A 16,821-nucleotide genomic window follows, 5' to 3' on the forward strand; every position below is an offset into this window, starting at 1 on the left:
GGAGGAGGAGGAGGAGGAGGAGGAGGAGGAGGAAGAGGAAGAGGAAGAGGAGGAGGAAGAGGAGGAGGAAGAGGAGGAGGAGGAGGAGGAGGAGGAGGAGGAAAAAACGTTTCTCCTCGTTTCCTCCATGGCTTCTCTTAATCACCACAGAAAGACAATGGTTAAGTATTTTTCCAAATAAATTTGGCTAGAAAACAAGTAATCAATACATTGCCTTATTTTTTTTTTAATTTGTGTGTTGCTTAATGACTTTTCTCGAACAAGGCAGCTTATAAAACAAAGCGTTTAACTGGGGGCTTGCTTACAGTATCAAAGGATGGATTCATGACCATCACGGTAAGGAGCACGGCGGCAGGCAGGCAGGGAGGCAGGCAGGCACACTGCAGGAACAGCAGTTGGGAGCCCACATCCATCAGATCAATACGCAGGAAGCAGGGAAACCTAGAAGCCTACCCCCAGGGACATACCTTCCCAACAAGGCCACACCTCCTAATTCTTCCTAAACAATTCCACTACCTGAGGACCAAGCATTCAAATATATGAGCCTATAGGGGCCATTCTTACTCAAACCACCAAATGTGTCTTTGAAAAATTTGTGTGTGTGTGTGTGTGTGTGTAAAGGTGTGAAATTGCCAAGGCACATGCATGGAGGCCAGAGGAACAACTGGTAGAGTTGGCTCTTTCCTTCCATCGTGTGGGTCCTGAGGATCAAACTCACATTGATCACACTTGAAAGTCTGACTCATGGAGCCACCTTTGCTGGTCCTCGGATCTGTAAGTTTATTGGTCATTTTGATGACATGATCAGAAAACCTCTTGGGACTTTAAAGTAAAATCGAGTCCCTCGTAGACTCCACAATGTTCCTCATGCTTGTGCACGCACAGGTGAATGCAGGTTCGTTGAAGAAACACAAATGAGATTATATGTCAGCTAAGAAATTATATGTTAGGACAAGAGGTTCCAGCATGAGTATCTGTAATCTTACGGAAGACTCTCAGAGTCAGGTCAAAATACAAGGCTCAGGAAATGTGCAGAACGAGACAGGCTATGGACAGAAGCTAACACAAACTCTTGGGGACTGAAGGCTGGGCAGATGTAAGGGTGACACTCAGTTTAGAACATTGTTTGTTGAAGACTGCTCATCAGGAAACTGGAATTGCTTCTCAAAAAGACCCACCCATCCATCCTATTGCGTCAGTCTCATCAAGGCTAAGAATTTGTCCTTCAACAGTGGAATGGCAGAACTTTAAAACTGATAGTTTGCAAAACAAGGCTTTCCTGATCACTGAGTGCTAGACAGGCTCCAGAGACCAGGTATCATTCAAGCCCTTCCTCTCCATCTCCCAGGAGCAGGCAGGGCAGTGACTGGGGCGTACTCCAAAGCTCTTATGATTTCAAAAGAGAGTGGATCGTTTGTGCGCCACAGTAGGGTGTGAGAGAGGGTTTTACAGGAATGGTGACTTTGGATCTGTGTCATCAAGGTTGACTGGGAATGTGCTGGTCAGAAAATGGGAAGGTGACATTCTAAGAAGAAATGCCATGTGCCAAGACTGGGAATGGATCTTCCAGAAAGAATGAGTCACCTAATGTACTTTAATTTCTTGGTGATGTTCAGTAGGCTTTATTTTTAACAATCATGCTAGGACAATTAGAAGCTTATGGCCATAGGTTCAAATGCTTGAGGGAGGCCTGGGGTGTGGCTCAGTGTCAGAGAGTGTGTTCAGCATGTATGAGGCCCTAGAATAAATTCCTCTTGGAGATGGCTGATATTCTTAGGACCATATTGAACAGGGAAAAGGAATACAAAATTTGTAATGTTCACATACACATTCAGACAGCCTTACTGAGAGCACAGGGCATTGTGTAGGGTATGGCAGGGTACACAATTTGATGTGTTCATGTGTGGGTGCATATTCCTTCAAACACTGTGACTACTACGTCTTTGTGAAGGCGACCAGCAAGTCCCGGTCTCCTCCATCAGTTCCCTGATATGAGGATAGCTGGTAATGATGAAAATGTTGTGTTCCTATTTGTGGCAGAATGCATGTTCTCTCTATATTCCATCTCGTCCACACATTTGCAGGCTCAGCTGGCATCGCTGTACGCAAAGGCAAAGTGGGGGTGGGGTGTCTGTCTCCGCTTTCCTAGACTGTGGATGAGACAGCGATTACAACAGAGACGGTAAGGTGTGACTTTTACAGCTACATCGGAAAAGGTGACAGAGTTTCTTCTTGCATCTCGTCAGAGCACTGGTCCTAGATGCCACGATGCGGTTCTGTATCGGAAACCCAGATTAACACAGTGCCGTGACCTCACGATCTGTGCGTGGTGGAACTGAGGTTTCTGGTCAACACGGAGGCAGCAGCTGCCTGACAGGTTAGAGAACGAGATTTAAAAGGGCTCTGACAGCCAGGCTTTGAGTCAACAGAGATTGAGACCCTACACACCATGAAACAGAGGTCATCACTTAACTGTGCTCTTTCTGATTTCCTAACCCTCAGACTTTGTGAACATAGTAAAGCCAATTTGATCTTCAGGGATCTCTGACAATAACTCATGAGTTAGAGGACTTCCTAAAGGCAAATTAGGTGGCCAGACTACTAAGGTTTTCACACACACACACACACACACACACACACACACACACACACACATAATATGAAATGTGTACATATATATATGTATAAAATTTATATATATATGAAATTTATATATAACTTTTGTGAACCTTGTGAACCAGCACGATACAAGGCATACCTCCTCATATACTCCCAGACAGAAATCTGATTGAATGAATTAGGGGTAGGGTGGGGGGACGCTTACCTTTGAGGAAAGACCCTGGGGCAGAACTTCAAGTATTGCAACTGACCAAATTCTGACTCTTCCCCCAATGAAATATGCAGATGTTGACCAGAACACCAGTAGAGTAGGGAACGGCAGCTGCTTAGAGTGCTACTGGATACAGGTTCTGTGCTAACCGAAACCCTGGGGTCTTTAATGAAGGCTACACTCAGAAGGAAGAGTTCACAGAGTGAATGAATGAAGTACACTGTGGGTTTGTGTTATGATAAGTCCAAGAGTCCATGAATTTCCCTATATTTGTTTCTTTACATCTTGAAATATATTTTGAAAATATATTATAAACATCAATTTAGGGAGAAATATTTCTTCAATAAATTTAATGCATAATATTTAACCATATAATTTTGAACATATATATATTATATAGATACATACAAACACACACACACATACATACATGTTGCTACCCACATACAGATGCACAGAATGAGGAGCCACAGCCCACAACTTCCCTAATTTAACCTTTCATCTCTTATCCCTGGGAGGAAAGACATGGTGGCGGACGGCTAAGGAGCCATCCCTTCCCCAGTGGGTTGCTCAGGAGCGAGTGGGTAGCCCTGTAGCATCTGTATTCAACTTGTCTGTTTGGTTCTTTTAGAGATCATTGTATTGTTAACTCAATCTATGAAGACTCTACTGTGATTGAGAGCCCTCAGAGACAGAGATTTTCCTGCCCTGCTCAGGACCACGTCAGCTCTGTTCTGCTCTAGACTACAGGAAGCTGGACCGCTTCAACCCAGTCAACCTTGAGTTGTCTGTGCAGTTATGATGCTGTGCTGTCTGGGCCTGGAAAGCAGGAAGTGCCAAGTGTCCTAGATTCCTGACTAAAGTAGAGATCCGAGGGTCTATCCCATCAGTGATGAGTTGGGGTCTACACAGTTCCTGGGTATTTCTCCAAAATGAACGCTAATTGCAATGTTGTTTCCATTGAAGAAATAAGCACAGAGCTTGCTGGGCTCCTTTATGGGAATGATGAAACATGTAGCAACATTTTGTCTTGCTACTCTGACTACCGAGCCAGCTTTAGTGGCAGCCGAGCAGACAAACCTGCTCCACAGGCCAGGAGGGACTTCAAAGCATATGCAGCCCCCATCGAGTCCTGATGGTATACCTTGAACCACTCTTTCTCCGGCAAATGACCACTCTCCTTTTGAGAAAGCACTGGTTTGTTACTGGGTCTCAGAGAGGTCTACAAGCTTAAATATGGGCCATCCAAGATAAGATGTGATGAGTGTACAATAGGCTATCTTACAAATACATACAATTGATTCTTAAAGATTAAAGCAGGGGTCTCAAGCAGGCAAGTTTCAAAATCAAGTGATTCTCCCAATACACATTCTCTCTCTACTCCTACCTACCTCAACTCATCTTGATGTGCAATTGTTTGTTTAAATTTGTTTTTCTCGTACTGGGAGATACATCCTATGAAGGATACGGGAAGTATAAAGCCAGCTTTGACGGATGAAAACAAAAATCTTTTTTCCTGAGCAAAAATTTAAATGTACATGAACACTCTAAGCCAAAAATCTCATATCCCTTTGTGATTTTTTTTTTTCTGCTGAAGTTACAGCCCTGTTTTTTATCAACAAGTAATGCACCTTGGTAGCTAAGTAAAAAGGCAAGATGAAAGCCACACTTAATGGAAGGGGTTTTGAAAAGACGGAAAATTAGTAGTGTGCGTGCGAGTATACAAAACCAAAAGCATATATTTTATGTTTTACAAATACGAAGCATACTGCTTTTTAACCTACTTTTAAGGATAATATATTATAAACATCAATTTAGGGAGAAATATTTCTTCAATAAATTTAATGTATAATATTTAACCATATAATTTTGAATCCATACACACACACACACACGTAATACATACATACACATATACATACACACATATTAAAATCTATCTATCTATCTATCTATCTATCTATCTATCTATCTATCTTATGTGTATGGGCATTTTGCCTGCAAGCATGTCTGTGTACCATGTGTGTGTGCCTGGTACCCAAACAGGCCAGAGAAGAGGGCATCAGATTCCCTTGAACTGGAGTTCCAAATGGTTCCTAAATAGGCGCTGGGAATTGAACCCACGTCTTCTGGAAGGGCAGCCAGTGCTCTTAACTACTTAGCCATCTCTCATGGTGATGGCTCATCTCGGTTGTCAACGATACCACATCTGGACTAAAACTAAGGCTGCTGAGTACAGCTGCCAGGGATTTCCTTCATCAGATCACTTGAAGTGGGAAAGCCCACTCTAAAGGCGGGCTACATAAAAGGACATGGGAGAGGGAAGGCTTTGCTTTCTGCCTGCTTGCCCTCACTCTCACTGCCAAGTTCAGGTCCCCTGTTACCGCAGCTGGATTCCAACGTAGCCTGAAAACGGGCAGCTCTCCAGAAATCCTCTCTCAGACCCCAGCACCAGACTGAGGCTGCTGAGACATCCAGTCCCGTGGACTGACCAAGTCTACAGCTGGACCCTTGGCCTTTCTGTCAGGAGGCAGCCATTGCTGGACTATCTGGACACAGCCTGTAAGCTACTCTAAGAGACCACCTTTTACACACATTCCTTCCGTCAATCCTGATCCTTCAGAGAACTCAGAGTCTTTGAGGGGCTGTCACACTTCCCTCAGAGACTTCACAAGCCACGCCTCCATTGCCTCCACAGCTCTTAGAACTTTTATTTTCCAAGCGTCAACCGAACGGTCCATTAAGCTTTGAGCACTAATGGCTTTTCCAGAACAAAGCTCCAAATACTTCTGCAGTTCTCACATACTGATCAGTATTTCCCAACAACCCCGCGATCAAGCAGAATTTTCATGTCTGGTTACAAGAAATCATTGAATTGTCTAAGCAGGTGTTCACTTTTTGTTGTTGTTGTTGAAAAGATGGTCTTTTATTGCCACAAACTCTTAGCGACCTTTGAATCACTTCCCTGCTGCAGTGCAAACATTCTCTAAAGTTTGTCATTTTCGTTAAACGTCAGCGTATTTTTAAAGAGTAGGTTTTGCTCTATGATGTAATTAAATATACCACAGTGTATCCCTTCATGATTTCTGTCTTTGATGTTGTCTTTAGAAAGATTTTGCTCGCCCTGAAAAGTTATCTAAACACTTACACTTTTACGTACGGCTTCGTTATTTAATTCTGTAACTGTACAATTATATTACACTAAAATTGTGATTTAAATTAAATGGGATAGTTTTGGCTTACTTATGCAAATAAGATGTCTGAGTAAATTATGCATTGTAATTTAGGTGATGATGATGGTGATGGTGGTGGTGATGATGATGATGATAATGTGTATATATGATGTGTGTGGGGATGTGAACATGTTACAAGTATGCCTGTAAAGGTCAGAGGACAACTTCTGGAAGTCAGGTCTCTCCGTTACTAAGGACTGCAGGGCTTGAATGCAGATCACCAGGCTTGTGTAGCTTTTACCTGCCGAGCCATCTCAACAGACCCCCAAGTAAGCTTTACTTAGTTGCTACTTTAAAATGTTCGTTTTTCCAAAATAATAGGTCAGTTTTAGAACCATCTACTGAATCAGATATCCTTACAAATTATGCAGAATGCTGAAATTTGCAAAACAAAATAGTAATCCCTTTGTGTGTAATGGCTTTATTAAAATGCAATCCACCTACTATTCAATTATAATCCACTTAATGTGTTCAATTTAATGATTTTTAGTAGATTCGGAGAGGCAACTATCACTAGCGTCAGTTTAAGAACATTTATTATCATACCAAAGACACTTATACCCATTAATTATCACAATGAGTTCGTTTATGTCTCCACAAACTCACTTTCAGTCTTCAGAGTGTAGAGTTCAATGTTAAGAAAATTAATACGTGGCCTTTAATGGTTTAGTAGCTGGTTGTTTCTTGTTTATTGGGGGTTTCTGCTTGTTTCAGGAACCAACATTTCTTTATTTGAAAAAGAAATGATACAAATTAAAGAATTTCAGTGGATGTTTCAGTACAACTTACAGAAAGGGTAAAAAGACAATTCCAATATGCATGTGTTGCCATAGTGAGCAGAGAGGACACACTACACCCTGAAGCTTAGCTCTCCTCATCACTGCCTCCCACAGCGAGCTTGTCAAGGTGACTTGCTCCATGCCAGCTTCAGGGACTCACACCGTGCACAGGTTGCTTTTGTGGTCACTGAGCAATTTGATGGATGTCAGCTGCTCGCTCGGGTCTTGCTGAAGTCACATAAGTGGGGAGCATTTCTGTCTAGGGTTGGCTTGTGTAGTTCCCGTACTGACTGACTCAGACTTCCTCCAAGGGTAACAGACACTTCCTTGTGAGCCCAATCTCTTGGTTGTTATTCCGGTTCCTTGATACCCTGCAGGAAGATTTGGCTACCTCACTAGTCGGAAACTTCAACAAGTCTACCTCTGCATAACATGCTGAAAGGAAGGGTTTAGCAAAGTCCTTCAATGGTCATCATCAAGGTCCAAGTAGTAAAACACAGATTGTATATGTATATGTATGTATATATGAACTCTAAGCTGATCTGGCGGGGGATGGCATTATCCCAATCCTGTGGGGGTTCAACTACCATGGCAGAGGCTAGGAGAAATGCCTTGGGGTAGTCTGAGGTCACTGCTTGGAAGTGGTAAAGAGCTGCTGGTTTTGAATGACAAGCTAGCTAGGGTAGCGGGTCAAGTGCCAGGTTCTGTTCAAGCACTACTGAAGCAAGAGATCATGGCAAAGAACTTTGGTCGGCTTCTTAAACTTGGTTCACTCGATTCTTACTTACAGTCATATTATATATATATATATATATATATATCATATAATTATATAAATACTTATATTAATATAATTTCCATAAATATTATGTGAATATAATGTTCATATAATTATCTGTACAATTTTCCATTGTATAAATACAGCACATTCATCTATTCGTCAATTGATGAGTATTTAGTAGTTCCCACTTTGTTGCTGTTATTAGTGTAGTATATGTTTTTCTTCATTCTTACTCTCAACATCCCTGTGGTTTTTTTTTTAATGTGTTACTCCTAAAACCATAATATATTTGATTTTGATGTTCCTGAACTCCAATCCCTGCCTTTTAACTGGGGTATTTGGTCCGTTTACATTTAATACATATTCTTAAACACACACACAAACATGTTTAATTCCTATTTAGAAATTTTATTCTACAGATTCACATTCCTTTCTTCTCCTTGAACCTGGGGATTTGTCTGTGCTAAGCAAGCACTGAGCTACACAGCAGCCTATAAATCTCTCTCTCTCTCTCTCTCTTTTTTTTTTTTTTTTACTATGCAAGCCTTTTTTTTTTTTTTTGGAGACAGGGTTTCTCTGTGTAGCCCTGGCTGTCGTGGAACTCACTCTGTAGGCCAGGCTGGCCTCGAACTCAGAAATCCGCCTGCTTCTGCCTCCCAAGTGCTGGGATTAAAGGCATGCACCACCACCACCCGGCATATGCAAGTCTTGATCATGGAACTTGGGTGCAATCTAGGCTGAGACCAGAGAATGAGCATGTCTATCCAGTTCACAGATGGTGCTAATGCTGCTTGAATGCTGACCACACTTTGAAAAACAGCAGTTTGGAAGATGAAACCGACTGTACATGAAGAGATTGGTCTTAAAAAAAAAATTAAAGCAAAAGAGAACTGTATTTGGGACCGGAGACACAGCTCAGGAATTAAGAGAGCCTCTTGTTTTCCCAGAGGACACTGGGTAAAGGTTTCATCATCCACGTGCCCACGGCACTAATGAGATGGATCACTCTTCATAGGTGACCACATGGTACTAGATCACATGGTAAAAGAGACCTTTGTGGGGACCTAATGTGCAGCATTCTGCAAACACATAAAGTAATGTGAATTCCATCATCCACAAAAATAGTAAGAAAAATTACAAATGTTGTGAACTATAACACGGGTTATTTTTAAAGAAAGGAAGAGGGTGCTACTACAAAATCAAATTAACAAATTCTTGCACACTGATTTATGTCCTAGAGAACATCTAAAGCACGGAATGAGAAATGGTTAGAAACATATGTAATATGAAACGTCATTCTGCTTCCTGTTTTCCTGTGGGTGAGTATGTTAAGTGTAATATAAATGTGCCGTGGGTCTAGGAACTCAGCGGGTTATGCAATTCTGCTAAGGGCTGAAAGAAATTTCAACCCAGGGGAAATAAAACTTGACGTCTTCATTCATGAATGGGAGCAAAAACAGCATTTTAAATAAATGTGTCAAAATCTCTACAGTTCTGAAGAGTTTGTGATTTTTTAAAAAAAATGCGTTTTCCTCACATTTCAAATAAAAAGAAATATCATAAATCTCTCCCGAATTTTAGTTTCTGATTATTTTTTAATATATGGCTTTGGGAGGAATCTTTCTTTTTTTTCTTTTTCTTTTCTTTTCTTTTCTTTTCTTTTCTTTCTTTCTTTCCTTCTTTCTTTCTTTTTTTTTAAGGGTTTTCGAGACAGGGTTTCTCTGTGTAGCTCTGGCTGTCCTGGAACTCACTCTGTAGATCAGGCTGGCCTCAAACTCAGAAATCCATTTGCCTCTGCCTCCCAAGTGCTGGGATTAAAGGCATGCGCCACCACTGCCTGGCTTGGGGGGGAGTGGGGCGGATCTTTCAAATTGCGATTTCCATAAATGGTATCCACAAGTGGAGATTAGAGATACAGCATTAAAAAACCACCTTGCATACACAAATTAGATGGTCTCCAAAGTGTGTGGTAGTGCACACTTTTAATTCCAGCACTTGAAAGGTGGAGGCTGAAACCTCTGATTTGAAACCAGCTTGGACTATATAGCAGTAGGTTCTAGGCTAGCCAGAGTTACATGGTGAAACCATGTCTCAATATAAAAAGAGAGCAATCAATATATTACTTTGTTTGAGACAGTATCTATGTTGCTCAGGCTGGCCCCAAACCTGTCATCCTCCTGCCTCAGCCTCAGCAACACCAGCGCTAGAATCTCAAGTGCTCACCACCATTTCTGGCGTGCTCTGGAATACCTGACCATATATTAGTTGCCTGCTCAAAAAGCATTCCTTCAGGCGCACACCTTTAATCCCAGCACTTGGGAGGCAGAGGCAGGCGGATCTCTGAGTTCGAGGCCAGCCTGGTCTACAGAGTGAGTTCCAGGACAGCCAGGGCTACACAGAGAAACCCTGTCTCGAAAAACAAAAACAAAAACACAAAAACAAAAACAAAAACAAAAAAAAAAAGCATTCCTTCGCTTCAGGATGCGTTCTGCTGCTGAGAGACAAATTTAGTGACAAAACTAAACCAAACCAACCCAAACCAACCAATCAAACAAACAACAAAGCACACATTTTACTATGTTTAAGAGGGTGGAGAGATGGTTTAGCAGTTGCGAGCACTGGCTGCTGTTCCGGAGGACCTGGGTTCAGTTCCCAGAACACACACAGTGGCTCAACTGTAACTCCAGTTCCAGGGGATCTGATGCCCTCCTCTGGCCTCTGTGGTACACAGACACGCATACAGGAAAAACACCTAGGCACATAAAATACTAATAAATAAATTTTTTGAGAAAGAATCTGGATGTCCGAAGGTCTGTCAGGGTAACATCTGCACTCCGGCCACGCTTCATTCCTTTCTGGAGTTGGAGGAGAATCCATTCCCTCACCGTTTCCCCTTTCTTGGAAATCATCTGTGTCCAAAGGCTCACGGCACAGCGGGAGTGAAAGCTAGCAGCCAATGCTGGCTGTGTCTTTCTCAAACTACAGTATTCTGACCTCTCTGGCCATGTTCAACTTCGAAAGACCTTAGCATTTATACTTGGACTACGTATACACTTCAAAATAATCTCCCATTAAAAAATTAAATTATTATTGTGTGTTGTGTGGATGTCTTGGCTGGATGGAGGGTGTTGAATCCCCTGGAAGCAGAGTTACAGATGGTGAGCTTGCCATGTGGGTGCTAGGAATCAAATCTGGGTCCTCTGGAAGAGCAGTCAATGCTTCTAACCACTGAGACAGCACTCCTGCCCCTAATCTCCCAGTTTTAACACTAGCTGATTCCCTCTCTTCACTGCCCCCTGCAGGCTAATGTGGGCAAGCACAGGCTTATGATGTGAACCTCAATGAGGTGTTCCTCCTTCCATAGCTCCCCTGCGGCTGCCACTCCCTTCCTGGTAGTCAAGGCCACTGCAGTATTGGCCCCAATTTCCTTTCCACCTTCCCCACCCCCCCATAGCAATCAGTCCCTGGGGCACACTCCACACTCACACAGTTCAAAGCTTTGCTTGTGGTGTTTTTCTCTCCCTTGATAATCTTTTCATTACTCCTCTCCTCACCAAGACAAAAACTCTCTTCTCAAGAGACTCATGGCAGACGTCTCCTTCTCCATGAAGCTGTCTCCTTAACCTTCTCCTTTGAACATGTATTTGTGCCTCCCTATGGAACTTGGCACGACTTTTTTTTTTTTTTTTTTTTTTTTTTTTTAATGGTTATCTATGTTCTATGTATCCTCTGCTGGGCACAGAAACTCTTTGGGACAGAAAATCTTTGGGGTAGAAACTCATAGATTCATCTTCATTCCTATACCTGTTAGGCCCATGTGAAACCGAACCCTTGGTTTTCATCCACACTGACCCTTCTACATGCTCCCTCTCCTGTAAAAGCACCCCGGTTGCTCTGTTGTGCTCACCAAACACTCTGACGCCATCTTCAATTCCTCTTGCCTTCATTCTTCACATCCAATTCAACAATAAATCTTATCTCGGGTACCCACCAACCTAGGCCGCCACTCTCTCTTACTCATTCACGTTCTTCTAGCTCCCTGTGTCCAAGGTGGCCCCTGTACTTCTCTCTCTGAACAAGTGAGCATGTGTGTGCGAGTGCACACAAGCAGACACACACACACGCACACACACACACACAATTTTCAGCAGCCAGAGCAATGGCTCAAACCTTTAAAAGTAATTTGATTATATTTGAGTTCTTCTCAATGTTGAGCATTTACCGTCACATTTACAATAAAACCCAAAAGCCCTAGCTCTCCACGGCTCCAATGCCACCTACCTCTGCTCAGTGCTAGTCTCTCCCTGGTCCGATCCCTCTAGTGAACCCACTGTTCCTCGAACAGACCCAGTGGCCAGTCGCCCCGGACTCTGCACCTCCTATCCATTCAGCATGTGGAAATGTCTTTCTCCAGAGAGAAAGGCCTCATTTCTCTCTGTCCTTTCAGTGTCTGGGTGCCCCATACAGCTTCCGCCTTCTACAATGGCTGCTTCATCAGAGCTGCTTGCCTTGAGCATCTTGTGAGTGACAAGGGCAGCTCTGGATCTCTCCTGTCACTAGCAGTGCTCCACCCCCACCCCCTGCTGCCACAACTTTTGAGTATCTATCACTACATGAAATTCTATTATAAACTGACTCACACCTGTTTCCTGTACCAAGAGGCCAGCTCTGTAAGGGCAGGAACTTTGATCTCTGGTCTGGTCTGGAACCCGGCAGCACCCACAGCACAGATGAATGGCTAAATAAACAAGGTCAGCTTTACATGCCTAGTACGGTTTTTGCCCTGCTCTTTGGCCACAACAGATTCTGAGAAACCAGAAGCTCAAATGAATCAATCTATCTATCTATCTATCTATCTATCTATCCATCTATCCTCTATCTGCCTATATAACATCTATGTATAATTATATATAATTATATATATATACACATATATATACATATATATATATATATGTGTATATATATTTAATAACATTGTCAAAGGAAAGAAAATCCAAGGGAAGCCACTTCTTTGCAGACAAATAAAGACTAGAGTTGTTGGTACAGCTCCACTAGCTTTTCATGATGCGGCCCTGGTCTGATGGATTTCTTCCTAGAGCACAAAGCACATCGAAGGGAACACACATGTCAAAGCCATGCTGCCCTTACATGTGTGGGGACAGGGCCCATGAGTGTGGGTCTGAAGGCCCTTCTCGAAGGTGACTGGCAGCCCGAAGCCTTTATCTGTGCTCGTCTGCCTTCCTGGATGTTCTTCAAGCCACAAGCCTTTCTCTGTCTTAGAAACAGACTTATTCTTTGCTTTTGGTGTTTTGTTTTGGTTTTGGTTTTTTTTAATCAAAGAGGGAGAAAACCCCTTCCAAACAAAAACGTAACCACGGATCCTGTCTCTAGTCCCCCACTCTCAGAGCACACACAGCAGAAGGCAGTTCCTAAATTCATCTCTTCTTTGACATCCAAAGTAGGTAACTGCAAAAGCGAGTGTTTGTGATAGTGTACCTTCATTTCGTTTAAACTAATCAATTTTAAATGAGCTTCCCACACTAATTTTAAATGATTCCTTTCCTTCTCTTCAGAGTTTCTCTGAGTCCCTACCGCACCTTCTACACTCAGCGGCATTTACATCTTTTATGTGGAAAACATGAACATTATTAATCACAGTGAATTCATTTCGAAGCCCAGTGGTTTTTCTTGCAGAACAGAGGAGCACAGCTTCTGAGACACTCCTTTTTATCCCTTGGATATGCATTAGAATCATTTACACACCTTTGAAAACCACGATCCTCAGGCCCCATCCATGACCAGATCGAAGTGCCTGGGAACTGAGCCTAAGCACAAGAACGCATCTTTACGGTTCTTAAATAATCCCACAGTGTAGGTGAGGACCAGGGAGCTCTTAGCACACACAGCTCTGAGTCACAAAGAGGCGGTGCAATGCTGGGGCAGTAGCAAGAGGAAGCTAACTCCGAAACATAAGACTGTGCTATGGTTAATCCATCATCCCTTCCTAAGTCCCTACCTGACCTGAATACTATGCCATTACACACAGTGATTCCCTGACATAAAATAAGGATCTGATGAAAACCAGAAAGAAACTGAGCAGGGCGTAAAGATACTCCAAAAGCATGTTAGTGGAAGACCAGCGCTTTCCTCAGAGGTCAATGGCTCAACCAGCTACATATTTGTACCATCTGTCCCCTCCCCGCCTTGGACTGTAATACTTTGAGCAAAGCCCAGGAAAAGGTACTTGCTCTATGTAGGTGAGAGGTGGTTCCCTAACAGTTTCTTGGGATGACTGGGTTTGGAGAGAATGTGAGAAGCAGATGGGAGACGAAAGGAACAGATTGGAAAATTAAAAGTAAGTAAGGGAGCGGATAGCTCTGCATAGTCAATATGCAACGGGACTGGGCAAGGGGATTGTCTAGGCACAAGGAGACCATAGAGACTAAACCTTCTTATGCATGGCATTCCGGGTGCACCAAGATTTTCCATTACTAAAAGCGCTTACAAAGATTTCCAAATTGAACCCCTAATTTGGTGATGTTTGTTCTATAAATACTACAATACATCACAATTTGGACAAAGAGATGCATATTTGGCAGAGGGAATCTTGCATAAATTGATGGAGGGAGGTCACTCATCACCCTTCCGGACCATTTAAATATGTCATTTTTTTTCCAGTTCTGACCATTTTGATTTTTTGTTCCATACTTCTTCAAAGCAACTATTGCCAAGTTCTTAACTGGCACTGGGTGGGGGGGGGGAATGAGATTATTTGCAAGTGAAGAGAGCGAGAGAGAGAATTTTAATATTACATAAAACACTGTGATTGCTTCCAAGTGATTTAAGAATCAATGTCCTAATGATTCCAATTGATTTCTGGTGCCAGGTCCTACAAAACTGCCTGGAAACTTAAGTTGTCTTCTGTGGTAAATTCTAACTTGTCTGTGCCAAAATTAGATATTAACGATACAAGTTAGAATTAACTTTGTATGAATGTATATGCATGTATATATGCATATACATTCATACAAAGTTAATATATATAATGTATATATATTTGTATATATATGTATAAATATATATAATGTATATATATTTGATTAAACCACCCTCTCAAAAATAATTAACAGTGTTTCACCAACTGTGCCCACTCCTAAATGGCAAACTCCAGAGCACCTTCCAAATCACTAAATTACTAATTGATAACCTTTCTTAGATATTTTTAATTTAATTCTGATTTTTTAAAAACTCTTTCTTAAAGCCATGAGACTTCTTTTTAAATTCCCAAGCACTAAGCAGATTAACTCACATCTGTTGTTTGAGACCGACCACTTCTGCAATAGCATGCTTGTCCATTAGCGACTGTATTCCGAATGCTTGTCTCTACAGCTACTGTCCTTGAAGTATCTCCATTTTTAAAGCAAATGAATCTTCGTGCACTAGGGCGGGAGACTTTTCCAATGAGGAGTCAATCATATTTCCAAAGACTCGTTTCTTCTAACTTTCCAACTAAATGAGTGACACCTGAGTCTCTCTGCACAGCGGTGGTGATCTTGTTTAAAAATATATAAACTCAGATCTCACGTTAATATCTCTCGTCACATTTTAAAAGAACGTGTTCCCGTGTGCACAGGGTTCATTTTCTTTGGAATTGACTTCCTGCGTCTTCCAGCACAGCCCTCACGAAGTAAAAGGAGTCAGTAACTTGAATAAATACACACAGCTTTGGCTGGCAAGCAGAAGGAGCCAAAGGCATCAAAGAGCCCTCCTGCAGAAGCAAGCGCACTGCAAAGCTCCATTAGCTCACGGACTGGGGACACTGCTTTTGATAAGCGCTTTCCTACCCGGGGGAAGTTTTCTGAGTCTCCCCCTCTGCTCTCCAGAGGCTCGAAAGTCCTAACCAGGTTTTATCTATTTTTTTCCCTCTTTTTTTTTCCTCCCCTGTAACAACAAAAGAAGTTGTCAGGAAACCGCTGCTTGGTATATGTCACCCAGGGCTTTCTATTTTCGGTAAGTTGTTCTCCTACTGCTCTTCATTGTCCCCAAACATTCAGAGTGGTTAGGACCCTCCAGCCTCCACCACCACCAAGCAAACCAACCCGACCTAATCAGAATGTCTTCTTAGACTCCTCCTAATTGCTGTTGGCCCCACCCTCACCCTCCCATCTTTAGACCTCAAGTTTAAAAACCTCAATTTAGAACTAAAAGACAAAAAAAGTCTTTTAAAGAACTTTCTAGGAGATCCCTTTAACCTCTCAAAGAAGGTCACGTCATTGGGAGTTCTTGAGACCAATCAAAGCTCAGGCAGCTGTTGCCCATATGCTGGAGTACCTGGGTCCCGGGCTATCCCATGGCTAGGTTGGAAGGAAAAGTTAACTTTCCCTGTTCCTTGAGTTTAGGCAAACCCGTCCTGCAGGCGCTGGACCTGGGTTTGTCAGAAGCTCAAAAAAAAAAAAAAAAAATCTACAAACAGAAAAGATCAGTGTTTGCAGAGAGACTCGAGTACCACAGCCCAGGAGATAAACACGCCCCGAGGACTGGAGCCCTGGGCTCCACGGATGCGTGCACGCACCTCATGCCTCGTATCCACTTCTAGCGAGGACAGTCCACTCGATTCTTCCCCCTGGGGTCTAACCCGGACGTTGGCCCCGAACCTGCACTGTTAGGCGGGAGCATCCGCGTGCTTGCTTACCTTGGGGTTGGTCAGGAGCTGGTGCTGGTCGCTGTGTAGCAGCGCCCTGGAGTTGGACTCGGAGTTGTTGACGTACACCTGGACGCAGGGATACTGCGAGGTGCCCCTGCAGTCGGTGCCACAGGTGAAGGTGCACTCGAACACCTCGCCGATCTGCTGCACCGACAGCACCGTGCAGTTGGCCGCCGTGGCTTGCAGATCCTGCAAGGCGGGACTGAGCCAGCAGAAGCCGAAGATGAAGAGCGACAGGATGCCGGAGACGATGAGGAACAAGCCGAGCCGGATGCTCTTGTCTTCGGCTTCCGTGTACTCGTAAGACACCCTGAGCTTCGCCATCGCCCCCCACTCTCCACGGCTGGCGCGCTCCCCGCCCCCTCCCGCCCCCGGCGCCGAGCTCAACCGCCTCGGGCGGGAGGAGCCGCCGTCGCCGCCGCCGCCGCCGCCGCCGCGCGACAGCAGAGGAGTGGGCGGCGAGGGGGCGCACGCGAGAACAAAGGGGCCGA

General features: G+C 43.4%; 1 protein-coding gene across 1 annotated transcript in view; it reads right to left on the minus strand.

Annotated features, from left to right (window-relative positions):
* Positions 1-16,666, minus strand: part of Kcnmb4 (potassium calcium-activated channel subfamily M regulatory beta subunit 4) — a 57,708-nt gene extending 41,042 nt beyond the window's left edge. The window contains exon 1 of the mRNA XM_028759109.1: positions 16,319-16,666. Within this exon, the coding sequence (XP_028614942.1) occupies positions 16,319-16,654 (336 nt within the window). The 5' untranslated portion in view covers positions 16,655-16,666. The remainder of the gene's footprint in view (positions 1-16,318) is intronic.
* Between the last annotated feature and the right edge of the window lie 155 nt (positions 16,667-16,821).

This window comes from Grammomys surdaster, unplaced genomic scaffold, assembly GCF_004785775.1.
Source record: "Grammomys surdaster isolate TR1022 unplaced genomic scaffold, NIH_TR_1.0 126271, whole genome shotgun sequence".
Taxonomy (NCBI): Eukaryota; Metazoa; Chordata; class Mammalia; order Rodentia; family Muridae; genus Grammomys; species Grammomys surdaster.